Genomic DNA, 18,936 nt, shown 5'->3' on the forward strand with positions numbered 1-18,936 from the left:
GAGCTGTAAAAAAATGTATTATGTTTGATTACTTCCATTTCTCATAAAACAGTCTGAAAATTGAAAAAAATAATTTATAAATTTAGTAGTTGAAACTGACTTCAAACTCAGGAAATCTTGTTTCACAGGCATTTCCTCAAGGTAGCATTTTAATTTTATAGCATTTATTTATTTGTTTATTATAATTTGACGAGTTAATTATGCATATTGTTTAGTAACATTTCCTCAGATGTGGTTTGCAACTCTTTCTTCAAACTTTGTAGATTTTCTCTTCATTTTATCAAATGATTGTTTTGAAATACAGAAATTCTAAACATTATTTTGAGTGAGGTAACCCAGACACAGAAAGACAATTGAGTATCATGTACTCAATTCATAGGTGGTTTTTAAACATAAAGCAAAGAAAATAAGCCTACAAACCACAATCTCAGAGAACCCAGACAACAATGAGAACACTAAGAGAGACTTATATAAATCTAATCTACGTGGGAAGTAGAAAGTAGAAAAAGACAAGGTCTCCTGAGTAAATTGGGAGCATGGGGACCTTGGAAGAGAGTTGAAGGGGGAGGGGAGAGGCAGGGAGAGGAGCAGAGAAAAATGTAGAGCTCAATAAAAAGGAAAAAAAAGACATCTATCGAACAAAAATAATATTATAACTGTGGTATGCCTTTAACTTTCTCATTAAAAATAGCAAATGTAAACAAAGCTTGTACCTATGTGATGACTCGCAACTATAGTCCCAGCAACTGGGAGGCTGAGCCAGGAAGACTACTTTGAGATCAAGGGTAGCCTGGACTACACAATGAGTTCCAGAGAAACCTGAGTTACAGGGTTGTTCTATCTCAAGAAAAGGAGTTTAAATATATGTGTAGCTGCATGTTAAATTTTAAAATGTGTACCCAAAATACTTTAATTAAGTGTTAAAAGATTTGATTCTTTAAAGTAAGGTAATATAATTTAGTTTTCCCACATTTGGGTTTACTTGCTTCCTTGGAAATAATCCAAATAAACTCTGAAAACTCCCTTTACAAATGACCTGATTTAAATTGCCAACTTAAAAAAAAAAGATACAGAAATTCTAGAGTTTAGTATGGTCCCATGTGCTTATTTTTGCTGCTATTGTCTATGTTTTGGGCATCATATCTAGAAAAACAAATCATCATCCAGGCTAAACTCAATATGAATTTTCCTGTGGGATTTTTAATTTCAGATCTTACACTGAAGTTTTTTTTATCCATTATAAGCTAAGTTTTTAATAAAGTATAAGGTATAGTTTCAATAATATGATAATAAAAATAACATAAAAGCAGGTATTCTCACAGAGCATCAACAAAACTGTAAATCTCCCTTCTGTTCAACAATTTCACAGTACCTATTAATATGAAAAACACATAGATCCTTCAGTTTGGAAGTTCCACTCCTGGATATCTAAGCTAAGAAAAGCAAATTAAATGTTAACAACAAAACAAAAAAAAAATCGCTATAATACTGTTTGTGATAGCAATTAAAATTGGAAACTGCCTAAGTTTCCAATAATCAAATACATCAATATAAATCCAATCTATAAAATACTAGACAGAAATTTGCATTCAATCTTACATTATTTTCTCTCTATAGCACTGAGATAATTCAGAGTTTCACACAAGCTACACAAATGTTCAGCTACTGAACAGTATCATCAACCCTTAGCAGGATAAATAACAAGATCTCAGGAAGGTAAATATAGAACTAAAAGAGTTGTAACAACATTATAAACTTTGTCTATACTGTTAACATTTTCAGAACAAGAAAACAAGTAATCCAGCTTCTATACAAAGAGTTCATCACTATTAACAAGAAAATCACTCACCTCATCGATAAAGGCTGGTTCTGGTTCTGGCTCTATTGTCTCTACCTGAACATCATCACTGAATTGTACCGTCTTCTTCTCTGTTTTGACTTGGAAAAAAAAAAAACCATAAAAATTATATTCTCCTTAAAATAAATCTAAAAGTTTAAGTCCTAATAGAGAACATGGACTTTGGAAACTCAATGTAAGGTAGAGCTGAACAGAGGATGTCCTAGAACATGACAGAACACTACTTGATAAAACTGTCTAAATTTTCTACTTTTTTCTTGCAAAGATCTTTGTTTCCTATAAACAATCTTAATAAAAATAAGTTATGCTTCTGAAATAAAAAATACTTCAGGATTCAATAAATTTCTACAAAATAAAGCTTAATACTGGCATAAATTCTGTAATCTAAAACAATTCTTTTAAAATGACCTGACAAATCAAAAGAAAAAAATTCTTTGATAGCAACACCACATTCCTAAACTAATGAACTGGAAAATCATGTATGTCCTGTGGCATGGCACTAGGCTATCTACCCAGAGACGAACATCAAGGCCAGTAAGTGGCCTCAGCAGGAATTTGCACAGGCCAGCACATAAGCCTGATTTTCTACATTCACTGTACTCAAAAGAGAAACATGGTAAGATTCAGCAAACAACTGGCCTTAAACAGATTTCTCTTGCTCACCAAAGCAATCTTCATCTTCAAATAACACCAAAAAGTATAGACAGTTCTAGAGAATGATTATCTTTTCTGGATTTTTGGTCCTTGCATCGATTAGGTCAATAGAACATGAAAATGTCAGGAATAAAAATGAAAAGGGAGATGTCACAGTAGGAGGAACTATGGACAGAAGTAATTATTCATTACACGACTCAAAGTGCTTGATGGAGTATTAATTTGCTCTGATGAATTTCCAAATCAATCCTATATGGTATACTTACTTGTAATAAAGTGGTTTAAAAAGATTAAAATCTCTTGCACAAAAGAAAACTATCAATTGGAAAGGGCGGACTTGAATGTCAATTGTGTCTTGTCCTTTAGTTTCCTACTGCAATCTGGCTTGTGACTTGACTGAAAAATTGTCGTCATGTGTTACAGGCTTTGATATTGCCTGTTTAATTGGAAATGTAAGGAACATGTTCATTCCACTGCAGTCACCATAAAGCCACATTCTACATATCAAAAAACAGAACACAAGTGGCTGACTCATTTTCCCATGGGGAAAGAGACATCTGTTATAGACATTCTGCTTGTTATCATGCACTATTATCAAGTAGAAAGCTGGGACAACTCTGCATTCATTGGCTCTTACCCAAAAGAAAACACATGACAGACTTCACAGAACTGATAATGAATGCATAAGGCTGCAGTCTCTTTTCTCATAGGAACTGATACCAAATATATATGATATACAAAATATGAATATGCTATTTACTTATATAATGGCATATTTTCACAATAACTCTGTCTCCAAAATCAAATAACACGAGTATCTATGTGACAGATCAAGTGAATGTGGCTTCTACTTCCTATAAAAGACTGATACTACAGGGATCCTAGCATGTTTTCTAAATCTGAGGTCTATTATTACATTACATAGATTCCTATCCTCCTGTTTCGCTTACATTGTCCAAAGTGAAACATACAAGAATTAGAAAACTCACAGTACAGTTGTATCATTATATGAAAGATAAAGATGAAACAGCTACATAGCAAGCATGAGTGAGATCTAGGCTCTCATTCTGAACACACACACACACACACACACACACACACACACACAAACAACCCAAAACCCAAGGAATACCTACAGCTGATCAGACTATTAAAAAAGATGACATACCATGCAAGGCTATTCAAATAGGCGTACACAGGCTTTTTAATGCTTTTTTTTTTTTTAATTACATAGACATGCCTGTCTGTGTTTCAGAGTATGTGCATGTAACTGCAGGTACTTGAGAAGGGCAGAGGCATGGGAACCCCTGGAGCTAAAGTTAAAGGTAGTTTTAAGTCACTCAATGTGAGTTCTGAGAAATGAACTTGGATCCTCTGACCCCCGGCCATCTCTCCAGTCCCCAAGTTTATGCGTTTCTTGAGTTCCAATGATTATTTTAACTCTAGCAAGTGTGTTAAAAGAATATCAAGATCTGACTTTACAAAAGTAAAAAGGAAAGTCAGTAACTATGAGAGAAAACCAATTTATTAAAGATCTATAATTTCTGACTTGCTATTAAAGACTTTTCTTCATTCCTAACACATATATCTGCCATGTAGTTTATGGCAAATACATACCACAAAAACTGGCAGACATAGTGCTTTAATTCTTGGAATGTTTCTGATAAGGATTTTTATTTTATTTATTTGTTCTTAGAGACAAGGTGTCGTGTAGCTCAGGATAACCTTCACTTCAGTGTGTAGCAGTTACTCCTCCACATACTGGGACTGCAGGAGAATTGAGACTACAAGCATGCACCACCACCATATGTAGCTTGGAATTTTATTATTTAAAACACCTAATTTTATATTTATAGGCAAAAATGTTTAAGTCATTTGCCTATAAAGCTGATTTTACTCAACTTTCATCAAGAAGACTAAGGATTACCTATCATCCATCAACAGACCGAAAAGTACTTACTCATTTCTGGTTCAGCAGTGAGATCTGCAGTCACAAAATTAGAAGGGAAAAGCCCTAGGCCTTGATGGGTTTCACCTTTCCACCAGTTGGGATCACTAAGACAAACAAAAAAAGAATGCTTTACCACGAGACCTATTTCTGTAAGACTTTACTGTTCATAGTATTTAACTTGCTTTATCACCAGAGTGGAATCCAATTCAATCATCAATCAAATAAGGAGACAGCAGTCTATATTCACAAACAGGAAGCAAACAGTTTCAAGGGCATCATCAATTAGTGTGAGGTTCCTGATACAAAGAGAAAATGAACCCCACCAACTGAAGTTTTTGAAGCCACAGTTCTTTCCCTCAGAAGGTCAGTAAATTCTCTGAGAAGCTAATAAAAAACTATGAACTCTCCCCCAAAAAGAGGTCATTAGGCTTAAGATCATCAGTGTCCGATGGTGCCTTGGGTTTCAACATAAGAGCTCTTTCTAGTAAGATGTGGACATGGACTTCTGGACCACATCTCCATCCCTACACCACTACTCTTCCATGCGTACACTAACAGGGACTGGTTTCTTCTTCCAATCTGACACATACAAAAGATGACGCCACGTGCAGTACAAAACCTGAAACAAAACTGTCTCCAGTGCTCACCATATAGAAAGTCAGCAAGTATGCAATAAATCCTTTTCCCAAAGAATGAATGATGCAATTCCAGCTAAACACCTCTAAATTTACCTTATTTTGGCTTCTTCATGAAAATATTAAAATATACTGAATGTCTGTCTTCCTAAAATTCACATGCTGAAATCAGAAGGGGTATCTTTGAAAAGTGATTAATTCATGATGGATCTGTAACCTTATAAAAAAAAAGATTTCCAATTGTTTCTTTGCTTGTTCTGCCACATACGATACCAAGGTGAACACATAGCTATGTCTGAACCTGAACCACGTGCCAAATCTGATAGATCTTGGACTTTTCAATCTCAGAACAAGAGAAATAAATTTCTGTTGTTTAATGGTATTTGGCAACACTAAATACTAAAGCAATAAAAACTTGAAAAACTTATGCTGTGCAGCTCTTCCCATGACACCATAAGCATGAAACTATTCTATTTACATGGATCTATGGTTCTGTATGGATACTATCCATAGATCATGTACTTCCTTCAAATCAATCCACCATATTTTCTGAAACTTTAACCTTTCACAAGATTTAACAATTTAAATTACTAAATGGAAAAAAAAAATAAACAGAAAATAACAGGTTTCCCGAACAATTTAAGTAACATAAATGAGGCAAAAATTATACTGAAAAATGAATCAATATAGTATGAGGCAAGCCTGTTGAACATCATCTAAAACATCTAGTCAATATTTTGTTTGTTTGGTAATTAATTATACTCAATAAAATATTATTAAAATAAGGGTTTATAGAATATATTTTCTCAAGTATTTAATGTATAAGTAAGCATTACCTGTCATCAAGAACTGTAATAAGTTCTCCAGCTTTAAAAGTAAGTTCATTATCCTCAGCAGCTTCAAAGTCATATATAGCACGAACTTTTCTACCTTCATGTTGGTGGTTGGTTAAGAGATTAGATGTGCTTGGATACAAAGAGGAAAGGGTAGCTGACTGCTGTCTTTGCTCTTTGAGAGACAACTCAATAGCTGTAAAACAATGAGATTTTAAAGACCTCAAATATGAATACAGCCAATAATACACCGAAAGTATCATTTTTCAATAGTGAACAGGAGACTAGTACATATCCTCATACAATAACAAATCACTAGACACTACATACATTTACCCATCACTGAAAGAATAAAAATAACTTTAAAAATTTGACATTTTTATTGGAAAATTGCAATTTAAGTTATTCTGAGTAATAAAATGACAAACTTCATTTAAAAAATAAAGCAGCTCTGCTTCATCTGAAGCCATTTCCTTAATCTATAAATTCTAGGAAACGCTATTCAGCCAGAGACCTATCTTCTTCATTCCCTTCCAGGACGTACAAACTACACTCACCTTTTGCTAAATCTTCTTCTTCCTTTTTGTTAGCCACAGTGCCAGGGTCTTTGGCTACCAGGGCTGGGCTTGCTTTCGCTTGTTCGGCAGCCTAACATACATGTAAAAGTAAAGACAAGGAGTGAGAGTCATTCTCAAATAGTCTATGGATACCTAACCTAAAACCTTGTAAGACCCGCCTCATTAGTCTACTACAGACTGTTCAAGAAGACAGACAACCAGTTTGGAAGGCCTTCCACTTGAAAGAGGAAGGAACATCAGAAATGGGAAAATGAAAAGCAAGTGGACAGGTTGATAGACCATCTGCATTTTCTCAGATTACTATAAAGACGATAAACTAAAAACAATGTGCGGGTCAGAAAAGAAACAAAAACAGTATTTTATAATTTTACAAGAATTTCAGAACTAGAAGAGAGGTCAGTCAGGAGAGGAAAGTAACGGAATACTTTAAAAACAAACACTATGGAAAATTCTGCAATTGTATTTTACCGTTTCCTTTCAGGTGAAAAGGCAGAAAGTAACGTATAAATGAACTCATATTTATAAAAACAACTGAGAGAGTGTCTCCCTCCCCCAAAACAGGGTTTCTCTGTGTAGCCTTGGCTGTTCTGGAACAAACTCTGTAGAGCAGACTTGTCTTGAACTCACAGAGATCATCTTGCCTTTGCCTCCTGAGTGCTGCGATTAAATGTGTGTGTAACCATGGCCCAGACAAATAAAATCTTAAAACTGCGTTTTATATACAAGAATACAAACAACTTTGATAGAGTGTCATGCTGACAATTATATCATAAACAAGACAATGTTTAGATAGAAATATATGCTAATTCACATGTCTGGAATTAGAAGCTTCTAAGCTTCATGGCCTTAGGCTATCCATTCACTCAAAGCAGATCAGAATGTAGCCTATTTTGCAAGTTCCCAGAAGGTAATAGTGGCTCCTAAGCAGACTACACACGGCAACTTCTACACCCATGGTTCATATTGGCTTCTATTTATCATGTTCCCCTCAGTTCACTGCGTTCCATCACTGTTTTCTGTCCCTACTAAGTTCCAACTCAATATTAGGTAGCTAACAAATCACTTTCTCAAAGAAAAAAAATCCTAAACCCTTAGTTAAACATTCTTTGTGACCTCTGGTACTTAAACAAGGATTTGGAACAAGCCAATATAAAATGGGTGATGCAAGCTGAATGCTGGGTGTGGTAGGTAGCACATGCTTTTAGTTCCAACACTCAGGAGGCAGAGGCAGGCGAGTCTCTATGAGTTCGAGGCCAGCCTGATCTACAGAGTGAGATCCAGGACAGCCAAGGTTACCCTGAAAAACCTTGCCTCAAAAAACAAACAAACAAACAATCACAAGTTGAAGAATCAGGCAAACATAAGATTGATATCTACCATACTTTCTGTCACATGAGATCAGGTGTCTCTAGCCATATGATACTTTGATGCCTTAGCTCTGCAATAAAGTAAGGATATAAGAATATCTGCTTCTCATGGGTGGATTACAACAAATTTAGAGGCTCAGGTTAGCATGTATAGCTTCTAAAATCAGATGAGAGGAGCTTCAATCTGAGTTCAAAGCAGAAGTATGACATTTATATGGACGGGTTCACCATAAAGTATATAGAAATGATTCATATAAAAACTACAAGAGATGTTGAGACAGGGAGTAAATGAAATAGCAAATGATATAGCACTAACGTGATTACAAATCAATAAAGAAATCACTGCAATCAATTAAGAAAAGTGGAATAAGAATTTTTCACATTATCATATGTACAGTACTCAGAACAATAGCTGGGACACAGCAAGGGGCAGTAAATCTCAGTTTCTAGTGTAACAGTTTCTGCCTCTCCCACCAGACTAGTCCAGGGAAGGTGTCTCACTCTTTCTTACAAGCAATCAATAAAATACATGTTGAGTATAATACAAGGCAAACAGTCAACATAACAACAAAACATAGCTGTAGATTTGTCACACTGTATTGTACACTATCAGATGCCTAAGCAGTTTTTCCTAGTTCCATATATTCATTTAAACACAACTTTAGCCACTCTTAATTCTGACCCATATCACCTACGTAGACTCTTAGATTCTGTCGTGACTAGTATACGTGTCTACAAGTTAGAAGACACAGACAGTCTTTATCATTTATATAATTTTTTTTCATTATCTGCTGACTTAAAACACACAAGCTGCTATTTTATACTCTTTGATGAAACCATCTACCAACTCTGAGGAAAGTACAGAAAGAAGTCATATGAAGAACCACATTTCTAAACTGTGTGCTCTGCAGCTATCAATAGGGGCATTAACCAACTGAGATACTCATCATTAACTAGTCAGCACGGCAGCAGTTCTAGTGGTCTACCACTATGTCAAGACCTAACAGGACTCTGCAGCATGAATCAGGTGTGAAATATGATTTCCACAACATATTTACATCATTTTCTTCTGTCTTTGAATTAAAAAAAAAAAACAGATAAATCTTTATATATTCAGAAGCTTTTATTAAGTCTGCTGATAAAAATCTAGCCTCATGAAACTTCAGCAAGGACTTCAGTAGCTAAGTAGCTTTAAAGTCTAGAGCAGACTCTGCAGTTGGACTTGTCTCATTTGCTTTTCATTAAACAGAGTTTTCTAATGACAAGCTTTGCAGAAACAATTTATGCAATTTTCTATAGCTGAAAGATAAATATAAACAATAAAAAACAAAGAATAAAAATGTTTTTGCATGTATCTATATAAAAAGTTTCAAGTATCAGTCTTCCACATCTGAAATAATGTGAACAAGAAAATAATGTAATTTCTATACCAATCATTAATAAATGCTCTTGGCAGTGACCACTACACTTCTTGCCCCATGAAGCCTGATCTAAACAGAAGTGCATCTAGTAAATGCTATCAGAAAGCAGGCAAGAGAAGGTAGTGTAAAAAAACAAAACAAAACAAAACAAAACAATGAACTGAATTATCTAGTAGTGTCTTTCCTGCAGTCACTCTCAGAATCAGTTGTCATGTGCAAACGAAGGGATTACATTAGAGGAACCCTGAAGCTGCTCCCGCAACTATCTAACATTCTAGACTAATGAACGAGGCTCCATGTGAAATACATCACTACCATTTCCTTCCTTCTTTTACAAGGGCAATTCCATCTATGGAATCAGAAGGGTTTGCATTTGCACTGAAGGCTGTGGTCTGGAGTAGTGCTTCTCAACTCCGTGTGCACAGTGAAAAGCACCCAGAGATCTTATTAAATGGAGACAATGAGTCCACAGGTGTGGAGGGACACCTCAGAAGCTGGAGTCCTGATAATCTCCCAAGAGATCGTGATGATGATGGTCAATGAATCACATTTGGAGCAACAAGCTCACGAGGAGGAAGAGAAATTGCAATTCTACTAAGTTGTAATGATATTTTATTTCTATTTTAATAAATAAAGTTTGCGTGAAGATCAGAGAGTTAAAAAATAGCCACACTGGTTGGCCATATATACCAGCCAGTGGTGACACACACCTTTATTCCCAATAGTCACACTAGTTGGCCATATATACCAGCCAGTGGTGACACACACCTTTATTCCCAATAGTCACACTAGTTAGCTATAAAGCCAGGTGGTGGTGGTGTAATCACAGCACTAGAGAGGAATATAAGACAGGAGAAGACAGGTCTCAGCTCAGTTTCATTCTGAAGATTCCTCGAGGTAGGATGGCCATTTCAGTCTGGGTTTTTATTAACTGTATTACACTAAGTCAGCTTTGTATGTCTCCAGTGCATCTACTTTTTGATAGATATTGTTTCTATTGCCGAGGAATTTATAGTACCTTGGATTGTTTTGTATAAAAATCATTAATTTAAAATTTTTTAAATTAATAAAATCCAGCTATCAACTATGAATAACTATTAAGACATATCAACATAAACTTAATTTAAAAAAACTAGTTTATTAAGCAAAAAGAAAATAATCCACTTGCTTCTTTTCTCTCCTGAATATTTTTCTTGGTCTTCACATCTAAACAGCACTCAAATAAAATGAAAATGCCTTGTGAAGAAAATCTAGATAGCTCTAGACAAAAGTATACAATTGACTCCTGAATGTGGTCAACAGTCAGAAGGTAAGCTCTTCACAGAAGGGATTGTTTGCTTTATGGTTTCACATAACTTGTCAGAATTTGTTCCAATCCATAAAGCAGGAAAAGAGAATATACAAAATTACTATGCATACACCCTTAAGGACTGGCTACCTAGACTAGAAAAGACATATAAAAGATGTCCCTTGACTTTTTTACTGTATGACACATATCAGAAATTCATTTTATTATACAGAAAGTTGTATGTGCCAAAGGAAATCTACCCCTGTGCCAATAATATCTTTTATAGGGAAAGCAAGACTCAGGATCTACCTAGCTCTTGTTTAAAAAAGTAAAAGTAGTCTCATTTGATTCTTGTCCCACTGGCCTCTCCTATCTCCTAATTTAAATAAAGGTATTAATAAATTCCCCAATAAAAAGATATCCTAATTTTTAAGCTATCATTCTTTGTAGATAAAATAACAGCATTAAGAGCATTTAACAAGACTGTCCATTGTTACCTAATCTAATATAATTTGTTGTAGTAAAACTAAATGAAGAATTTAAATTACAAAACATTAAAGCAACTCCTTTTTGAAGGAGAGGCATTGGGAAAAAAGAGCCTAAAGCATACTAATATTCTACTATAAACCACTCTACAGCAGTCAAAGTTAACTATAAATGAAAACTAGAGGAAAATTAAGACAAAGCTACTTTAGAAGAAAAAAAAATGAACAGCAGCACAAAATACCTGAGAGCCAATAGCTGGGAATGTAACACCTTGTTCCTTAAGGTTCTTAATCATTGCTGATATCAGACTAAGCTGTGGATCATTCTTAAATTCATCTGTCCATTCAACCATGAGAGCCTTTAATTTTTCACATACTTTAGGATGACCCTAAGGAACAAAAAATATATATATAAAACTTCTAAAGTGTTACAGATCTCTTTTAAAATCACAAATTGTCCCTCTATAAGAGATGCCCTTTTAAATATAAATATATACATTTTGTATGTGTATGTATATATTCATTTCCTAAAGCAATGGACTACACTTATGAAAATAAGAAAATGGTTAACATCTATAAATCAACAACATTACTTTCATACCATGAAAAACAATAAAAGATGCCTACATCTCACTCCAAACTGAAACACTGAATGTGTAATAACTTCCTTTGGAGTTGAGAGGACAGTCTTTTCAGTGTAACTTAAAACTTTATATGCTTTATACAACAGCACAACAAAGAGAAATAACTTATTTTGCACTGCTATTTATATTTTTAAAAAAAACTGCAAGGAGAGAAGAAATGGTTTCTTTCTCCTTACTCTATTCCTTTCAGTTTTCCCTTGACTCTTGGCTGAGGTCTGGGTGAAGCACACTACGTGCTAATTATCTTAGGAGCTCCCTTTCTTCCAAAGAGTACCTCCCCTTGAGGAAAAGCTAAACACATTTAAAGTTCTCTCTCTTTATATGTTTCTGTCTTTCCAGACAGCTGTTTATAGTACTCTGTAATTTTTTCCTGCATCTTAATTAAAATTACAGAAAGTATGATAGCAAACTATCTTCTTAAACAATCATTCCTCTTACTGGACATTCAGAACACTGTAAAGTGTGTTCATTCATTAGTTAAAAAAACAACAATTGTGATTCACTGCAACAGAAAAGGGAATCATGACTGAGACCTATAAAATTTTTATTTCCTTTCACATTTCTGTACAAGTTTTCTTCCTACTAAAACTCAGAAGCATTTGTATACTTCACAATTGCCTGAAGAATTACCCTATACACATTAAAGCCTTTCCTCAACATACAATACCAAATAGTTTAAGCCAGAAATAATTACCTCTAGAACATGAAATTTTTACTAGAAAGACTGTTACTTTTCTATTTTTCAACTCCTTGAATTATGCACTGAACTTTTTCTGATATGGAATATTACAGTTCACAGCTCTCTTGCTTTGTCCAGATAAAAACATACATACACCTGTATGACCAGAACAGCTGCATGTTTTCCTCTACAGACTTGGAAATAAGCCAGGCTTGTTTAAATTCTTGGCTGAAATACTAAGGATCAAATATGTGGTTAAACATACAAAATCCACCCTGGCCTTGAGCAATTTCTTCAAGTCCATAGTGTGATCATCCATTATTTTCTAACCAGGCACCTTCATTACAGACATTATCTGGAAGGACTATTTCTTTTCTACCATGTCCATCATGAGGGCTCTGCTGTCCTTAGTATCTAAGTTCCATTAACAAGTGCTACATGCTGACACTCCTGGAATTCAGTGCTTCTTAGTTTAGAATCACAATGGGCCCAGTCTTGGCTTGGGTTCAGTCCCTAGTAAGAACTTTATCTACAGGTCTGGCCCAACAGAACAGTAATTTAATAGGAAAACCCTGTGATGGTCAGTCAGGTAGTGTCCCTGTTCACATAAGATGAACATTCAACAGGACTTTAAATTCTCGCAGTTTCTTCTGAAGGATTCTACATTTTGTGTAAAAAAATAGTACCAAAAAGGTCCCTAAAGTAGATTGGTAGTATTTCATTAAATATATAGGAATGTATGTTTTCTTCTCAGATGAAAGGACAGAAGGACACTGAATCTATTTTAATGTGGTTTGCAAAAGAACCAACACTAAAATTTACGTGGATTTGTAGTCTTTTCAAGGAAACACAGACATACAGAAGCACAGCTCTTATTTATAATCTAGGAACACATACACAGACACACATTCTTTGGAATTTAAAATGGGAAGAACTTAACAACAAAATACACGAAAAAGAAGGCTTCCTTTATTTCTGGACATAACGTCCCTTACCTTATTTAATACGTTGCTTACTTCACTAGCAAAATCTCTTGAACATACTTCTAAGTGAAAAATTTTGCCACAGTTTGATACACATGCTCCTAGAAGCTATAAGCATAAAGTTAAAATTAAAAGGGTTCAATGATGAAAGACAATGAAACAGTGCTGCTGACTTAAAATGCACCGACTTACAGTCAGAGCCTGCATCGCAACATGCGGGTCTTTATGGTTCACTCTTCTCATAACAGAACGAAGACAGTCTTTAGGTCTAAAAAATGAAAAATTTAGCGATTAATAATAAACCTAGCTCTCTCCACTTAAGTGTATAAAAGGGGAAGTACTATATAAGAGTTAGATAATTAATGACATCTGAAAACTATATTCTAGTTCCTTTAAAATTTCCAAGGTATCATCATGTTCTCTTAGATGAGGCATTTCAAGCTAATTCTGCATTAAAAATTGTGGGTAAAAGTGGAAGGTTATAGAGGTATCTTATTTGTACTTTAATAATTAAATAAATCTTGCCTGAAGACCAGAGACAAAGCTAAAGCCACTAGAGGTCAGGTAATGGTGACACACACCTTTAATCCCAGGATTTGGGAGACAGAGTCAGATGGTTCTCTTTGAGATCAAGGCTACCCTGGGCTACACAAGATCAATGCAGAAACAAACCAGATGGTGGCGGCTCACCTTTAATCCCAATCCTAGGGAGTCACGCCTTTAATCCTAGAACTAAACGGAATATAAAATGAGAGGAGAGGCTTAGTCTGCTTAGTTTGTAACCGCCTAGCTTTGGTAGAGGTAAGACTTCTCTAGTGGCTTGGCTGCTTTGCTTTTCGGGTTTTCAGGTTGAACTCCAATTCTGTCTCTGGGTTTTCATTTTTTGTGCTACAGAAAGCTAAGACATTTCAAGTCATAACGAAATGAATTCAACAAGATTTATATATATATTCCTGTTATAAACAATCACAAAACTAGAAAATGCATATGAAATATATACGGAGAGATACTGCCCCATAGTTTTGGTAATGACAGCAGCTCCCTTTAGTCCTGGCCCAAGTGGACCCAGCTTGACTTGCTCCATACACTGTGAGCAAACGAAAGGTGATGATCAAAAACAGGTCCCAGAGCTGCAACAGGACTGGGGGAGTGATCTACTCAGATAGGGAGAAGCACGACACAGGAAAGGACACTGCAGCCTGAGTCCCATTCACCGCAGTGCAGGAGTAGTCACAGTCTGTCTCACAAGGAACAAATGCAAAAAGAGAGCTTGATAAGGGGTAGAAGCCACCTGTGAGAAGCACCGTGGCATGGAGAGGAACTTCAGTAGCTATGACATAAAAAACAACACTGCATCTACTTCTACCTGGGCTAAGTGGCCAATCTGCTGCTCAAAGCCATCTAAAATGACTATGTCACAAACTCAGCGATCTACTGAAAAAGAAGAATGTTAGGCTAACTACCATATACCAGAGACAGAAATCACCAGTCAATCTAACCAACATCTTAATTCTTTGAACTTTTATTGCGGCTATTTAAAGCAATCAAGGAAATAGCTGGCCTTTGTTTCTTTTTCTGAAATGCTGGCGGCTGACAGCAGGACTTCCATGATCTAGGGAAGCACTCAGTCACCAGGACACATCCCCAGTCTACATCTGTGTTTACTTTCTAGTCTATGTCTAGGCCTCATTGTTTTTTTTCAATCTATTATTTTTAAAACAAATAAAACTACAGTAAATTAAAAATAAATGGACATACATGTGGGTCAGTGTCAAGAGTGTCTAGCATACCTTAAGTTTGACCCAATGACTGCAAACTAATTAAATACTGAGGTGTTTGGGGACATCGGGCCAGGCAGGAATGAATAATAATCCACAAAAAAGGAACCAAGTCAGATAAACCACAAATTAATATCAACTTTTCTCCCTCTGTATACTTCCATGTTCTAGTACACACTTGTTACTTAAACACCATTTCCAGAAGACAGCACAAGAAAGATGATTCTGAGAATAGCATGACTTCACCAAATCAAGAAGAAATAAATTTAAAAACCAGGAACCTAAAAAATTTAGAAATCAGAGAATGGAACAGAGGTACTACATCAAGAAGAATCCTAGAACTTGAGATATTTACTCCATAGAGTGCTTGCCATATGTTCATGAGGACCTGAGCTCAATGACCATTGAGCAAAATTGGTGAACCTGGGTTCAATAATGACCCTGTCTTAGAAAATAAGGTAGAGAATGACTCGAGAAGATACCTGACAACGCTCACTGGACTCCACATGCATGCAAACAATACACCTCATGTACATGTGCACACACACATACAGAACACACATGAATTATATAATTTAAAGAACTGAAATAAACTAGATTTTTCAATCTGCTACAATGTGAGCAGCTTCACTCTGCCCCTACAATAATGGACTGAAATTTATGAAATTATGAAACAAGATAAAGTTTTCCTCTCTTAAGTTAGCCTTCTAAAAGCAACAGAAAACTAATACCAGAGAAGTAGGATTGTTGCTATGAATTTTCCTGACAATATGATTCAGAAGTCTTCAGAACAGAACAAAACTTGGAGTCTTAAGTTAGGGTTTCTATTGCTGTGAAGGGACACCACGACAACGGCAACTCTTATAAAGGAAAACATTAAATTGGGGTGGCTCACAGTTTCAGTGGCTCAGTACATTATCATCATGACGGGAGCACGGCGGCGTGCAGGCAAATGTGGTGCTACAGTAATAGCTGAGAGTCCTACATCTTGCAGGCAACAGGAAATCAACTGAAACACCAAGAAAAGCTTAAGCAAAAAAGACCTCAAGGCCCACCTCCACAGTGACACACTTCCTCCAACAAGACCACACCTACTAAAACAAAGCCAAATCTCCCAATAGCACCACCTGCTTTGGGGGTCATTTTCTTTCAAACCACAACACTTGGAGATACAAGTCAGAGAATTCTACAGTGCTGGAAGCAGAGCTCAATGGGAAATTCAGATGCAGGGGTGGACTACTAACAGAATATAGACAGGAAAGGCTGTGCGCAAGAGGCTTCAAACAAGAGCTAAGGATTCTACAGGGAATTGAGTCAGGCCATATTTGTTACATTCTGGCAAAAAACTTGCCTACATTTATTCTTGTCCTGAGAATTATAACTTCAAAGAAGTAGAGTATTTAATCTGCTTGAGGATATTTCAAACCAAGACACCATTTAGGCTATAACATGATTACTGCTAGCTGCTTTTAGCTAACTGTACATAAAATCGCAGTGGAAAACACAACAGAAAGGCCTGAAAAGTTTGCAGTTTACCCAGAAAGTAATTACTGATAAAGTTGGGGCCAGGAAACTAGTTGCTGAAAAGATTAAAAACTATTAAAAGTAAGTCAAATACTCTACATCAGAACAGTAGATACCGAAAGATACTTGAAGGATTATGAAGGAGGAGTCACGCCATACCCTACATTTGACTCTGTTTTAAGAGAGTTCGCAGGGTGATGGTGGCGCACACCTTTAATTCCAGCATGTGGGAGGCAGAGGAAGGTGGATCTCTGTAATTTGAGGCCAGCCTGGTCTATAGAGGGAGTTCCAGGACAGTCAGGGCTTTTAACATGGAGAAACCCTGTCTTGAAAAACAACAAAAAAAAAAAAAAAAACAAGAAAGAGAGAGAGCTGTAGGGTATCCGATTCGGAGAGCAGCCCAGGAAACCCCACCACATTATCAAGGTCCTCTATGGTGTGACCAAGGGGACCCAAAGACTCTTCAAGCTGGGAGAAGCCCTTGGCTGGTTTTGTAGACACACAAAGTCAGAGTTATATGATCACAAAAGCTTCCCTCCAGAGTTCAAAGAAATGCCTGGGAGGCCAGGGAAAAGGTCAAGATTCCTACAGTGGCCAAGACTGTAATTTGTGAATCTTTGACAGTGGGACATAAACAGTGCAATGCAGACCCTAGGAAGTCAGAGATGCCAGGAATGTGGAATGAATGTCAAGGTAAGCCACGGGCAATAAGGGGCGTCGACTCAAGAGAGAGGCTGTGAAAGCAACAATGCAAAGGCCATAAGATTGGGCTTAGCACTGAACGGGAAAAAATACATCTGACACAGGATTAGTAACTAGATTATACAAGAATTAGAAAAGCTAAACATCAAGACAAACAAGTAAATTAAAAATGGGGTATAGAACTAAACAGAGTTCTCAAGAGGAGAAATACATATGACTACTTAACATTTCATATTCCTAGCAATGAAGGAAATGCAGATTATAACTACCTTAAAATTTCTTTTCACCCCAATCAGAATAGCCATCACCAAGAATAATGGCATCAAATGCTTGTGCAGCACAGAGTATCCTTTTACACTGTTGGTAGAAATGTAAATTGGTGTGGGAGAATTGTCTGTACTCTGTCAATCATGTCTTAAATAAACGCTGATTGGCCAGGCAGGAAGTAGAGGTGGGAAAACCAGACAGGAAGTAGAAATGATGCAATGAGAACAGGAGAATTCTGGGAAGGAGAAGTTGATTCCTCCCAGTCCTATGCAGACCACCGAGGAAGCAGGATGTGACCTGCCAGCTGAAAAAGGTACCGAGCCATATGGCAAAAATAGATCAGAATAATGGGTTATTATAAGCTACAAGAGCTAATAAGTAGCCTGAGCTAATGGGCCAATCAGCTATATAGCTTATAGAGATCTCTGTGTGATTTTCTTTGGGCCAAGCTAAACAGTTGTGGGAACCAGGCAGGTCAGAAAACCCCAACAAGCAGGCCACGTTCCTGTTACAGTAAACAGTGTAACACTTAGGGAAACAACCTGGAGGGGCCTCAAAAAACTTGAAATAAAATTACCACAACTCATCCATACCACTCTTGGGCATATACCCAAAGTAATCTATGTCCTATTACTTGCCCATCCACATTCACCTCTATCCTGTAGTCAAGACAGGGAATGGCATCAGCTAGACACCCATCTTGATGAATAGGAAAATGTGCTACATACACTCAATGAAATTCTATCCAGCTGAAAAGAAAACTTAAATTTTGAATATTTCAGGTAAATGGATGAAACAAGTGGGCAGGAGTACTGAGTAAGGTAACCCAAACCCAGAAAGACAGATATCACATATTCTCTTTCATAAAGGATCCTAGCTTCAAGTCTTGTTTTTTGTATTTAACTTGGAGTACTTGCAGAAGCCATGAAACTGAAAGAGGTCAGGGATGGGGGTAGTAAGAGAACCTTAGGAGGACTGCAGAACACAGGTAAAAATAAAGTACAGAAGGGGATTAGTGGAGGCAGAAAGGGTTAAAAGAGGAAGGGGAGGGGAAGAGGTGGAGAGAACATGGGGACAGAACAGATAAAAAAATACAGGGGCATGAAAGGGCCATATGATAACCTACATTCATCTGATCTAATTAAAAATAATAATAATAAAAAATGTTTGAAGGATGATGCCCTGTATAGTAATACAGAACCAAAATCCTAGTGCTAAGTGTAGGAAATCTCATGAGACTCCAGAGGCCTCAAAACAATACAGTCTCCTGCCTTTCCACCTGGCTGCCC

The 18,936-nt window shown here is 36.4% G+C and overlaps 1 protein-coding gene across 1 annotated transcript in view; it reads right to left on the bottom strand.

Annotated features, from left to right (window-relative positions):
* Positions 1-18,936, bottom strand: part of Stam (signal transducing adaptor molecule) — a 55,351-nt gene that overhangs the window by 14,139 nt on the left and 22,276 nt on the right. The window contains exons 3-9 of the mRNA XM_038333069.2: positions 13,569-13,644; positions 13,389-13,484; positions 11,313-11,459; positions 6,489-6,579; positions 5,935-6,127; positions 4,473-4,567; positions 1,850-1,938 (exon numbers count right to left, since the gene is read on the bottom strand). Of these exons, the coding sequence (XP_038188997.1) occupies positions 1,850-1,938; positions 4,473-4,567; positions 5,935-6,127; positions 6,489-6,579; positions 11,313-11,459; positions 13,389-13,484; positions 13,569-13,644 (787 nt within the window). The remainder of the gene's footprint in view (positions 1-1,849; positions 1,939-4,472; positions 4,568-5,934; positions 6,128-6,488; positions 6,580-11,312; positions 11,460-13,388; positions 13,485-13,568; positions 13,645-18,936) is intronic.

The sequence above is a fragment of the Arvicola amphibius genome, chromosome 6 (genome assembly GCF_903992535.2).
Source record: "Arvicola amphibius chromosome 6, mArvAmp1.2, whole genome shotgun sequence".
Lineage (NCBI taxonomy): Eukaryota > Metazoa > Chordata > Mammalia > Rodentia > Cricetidae > Arvicola > Arvicola amphibius.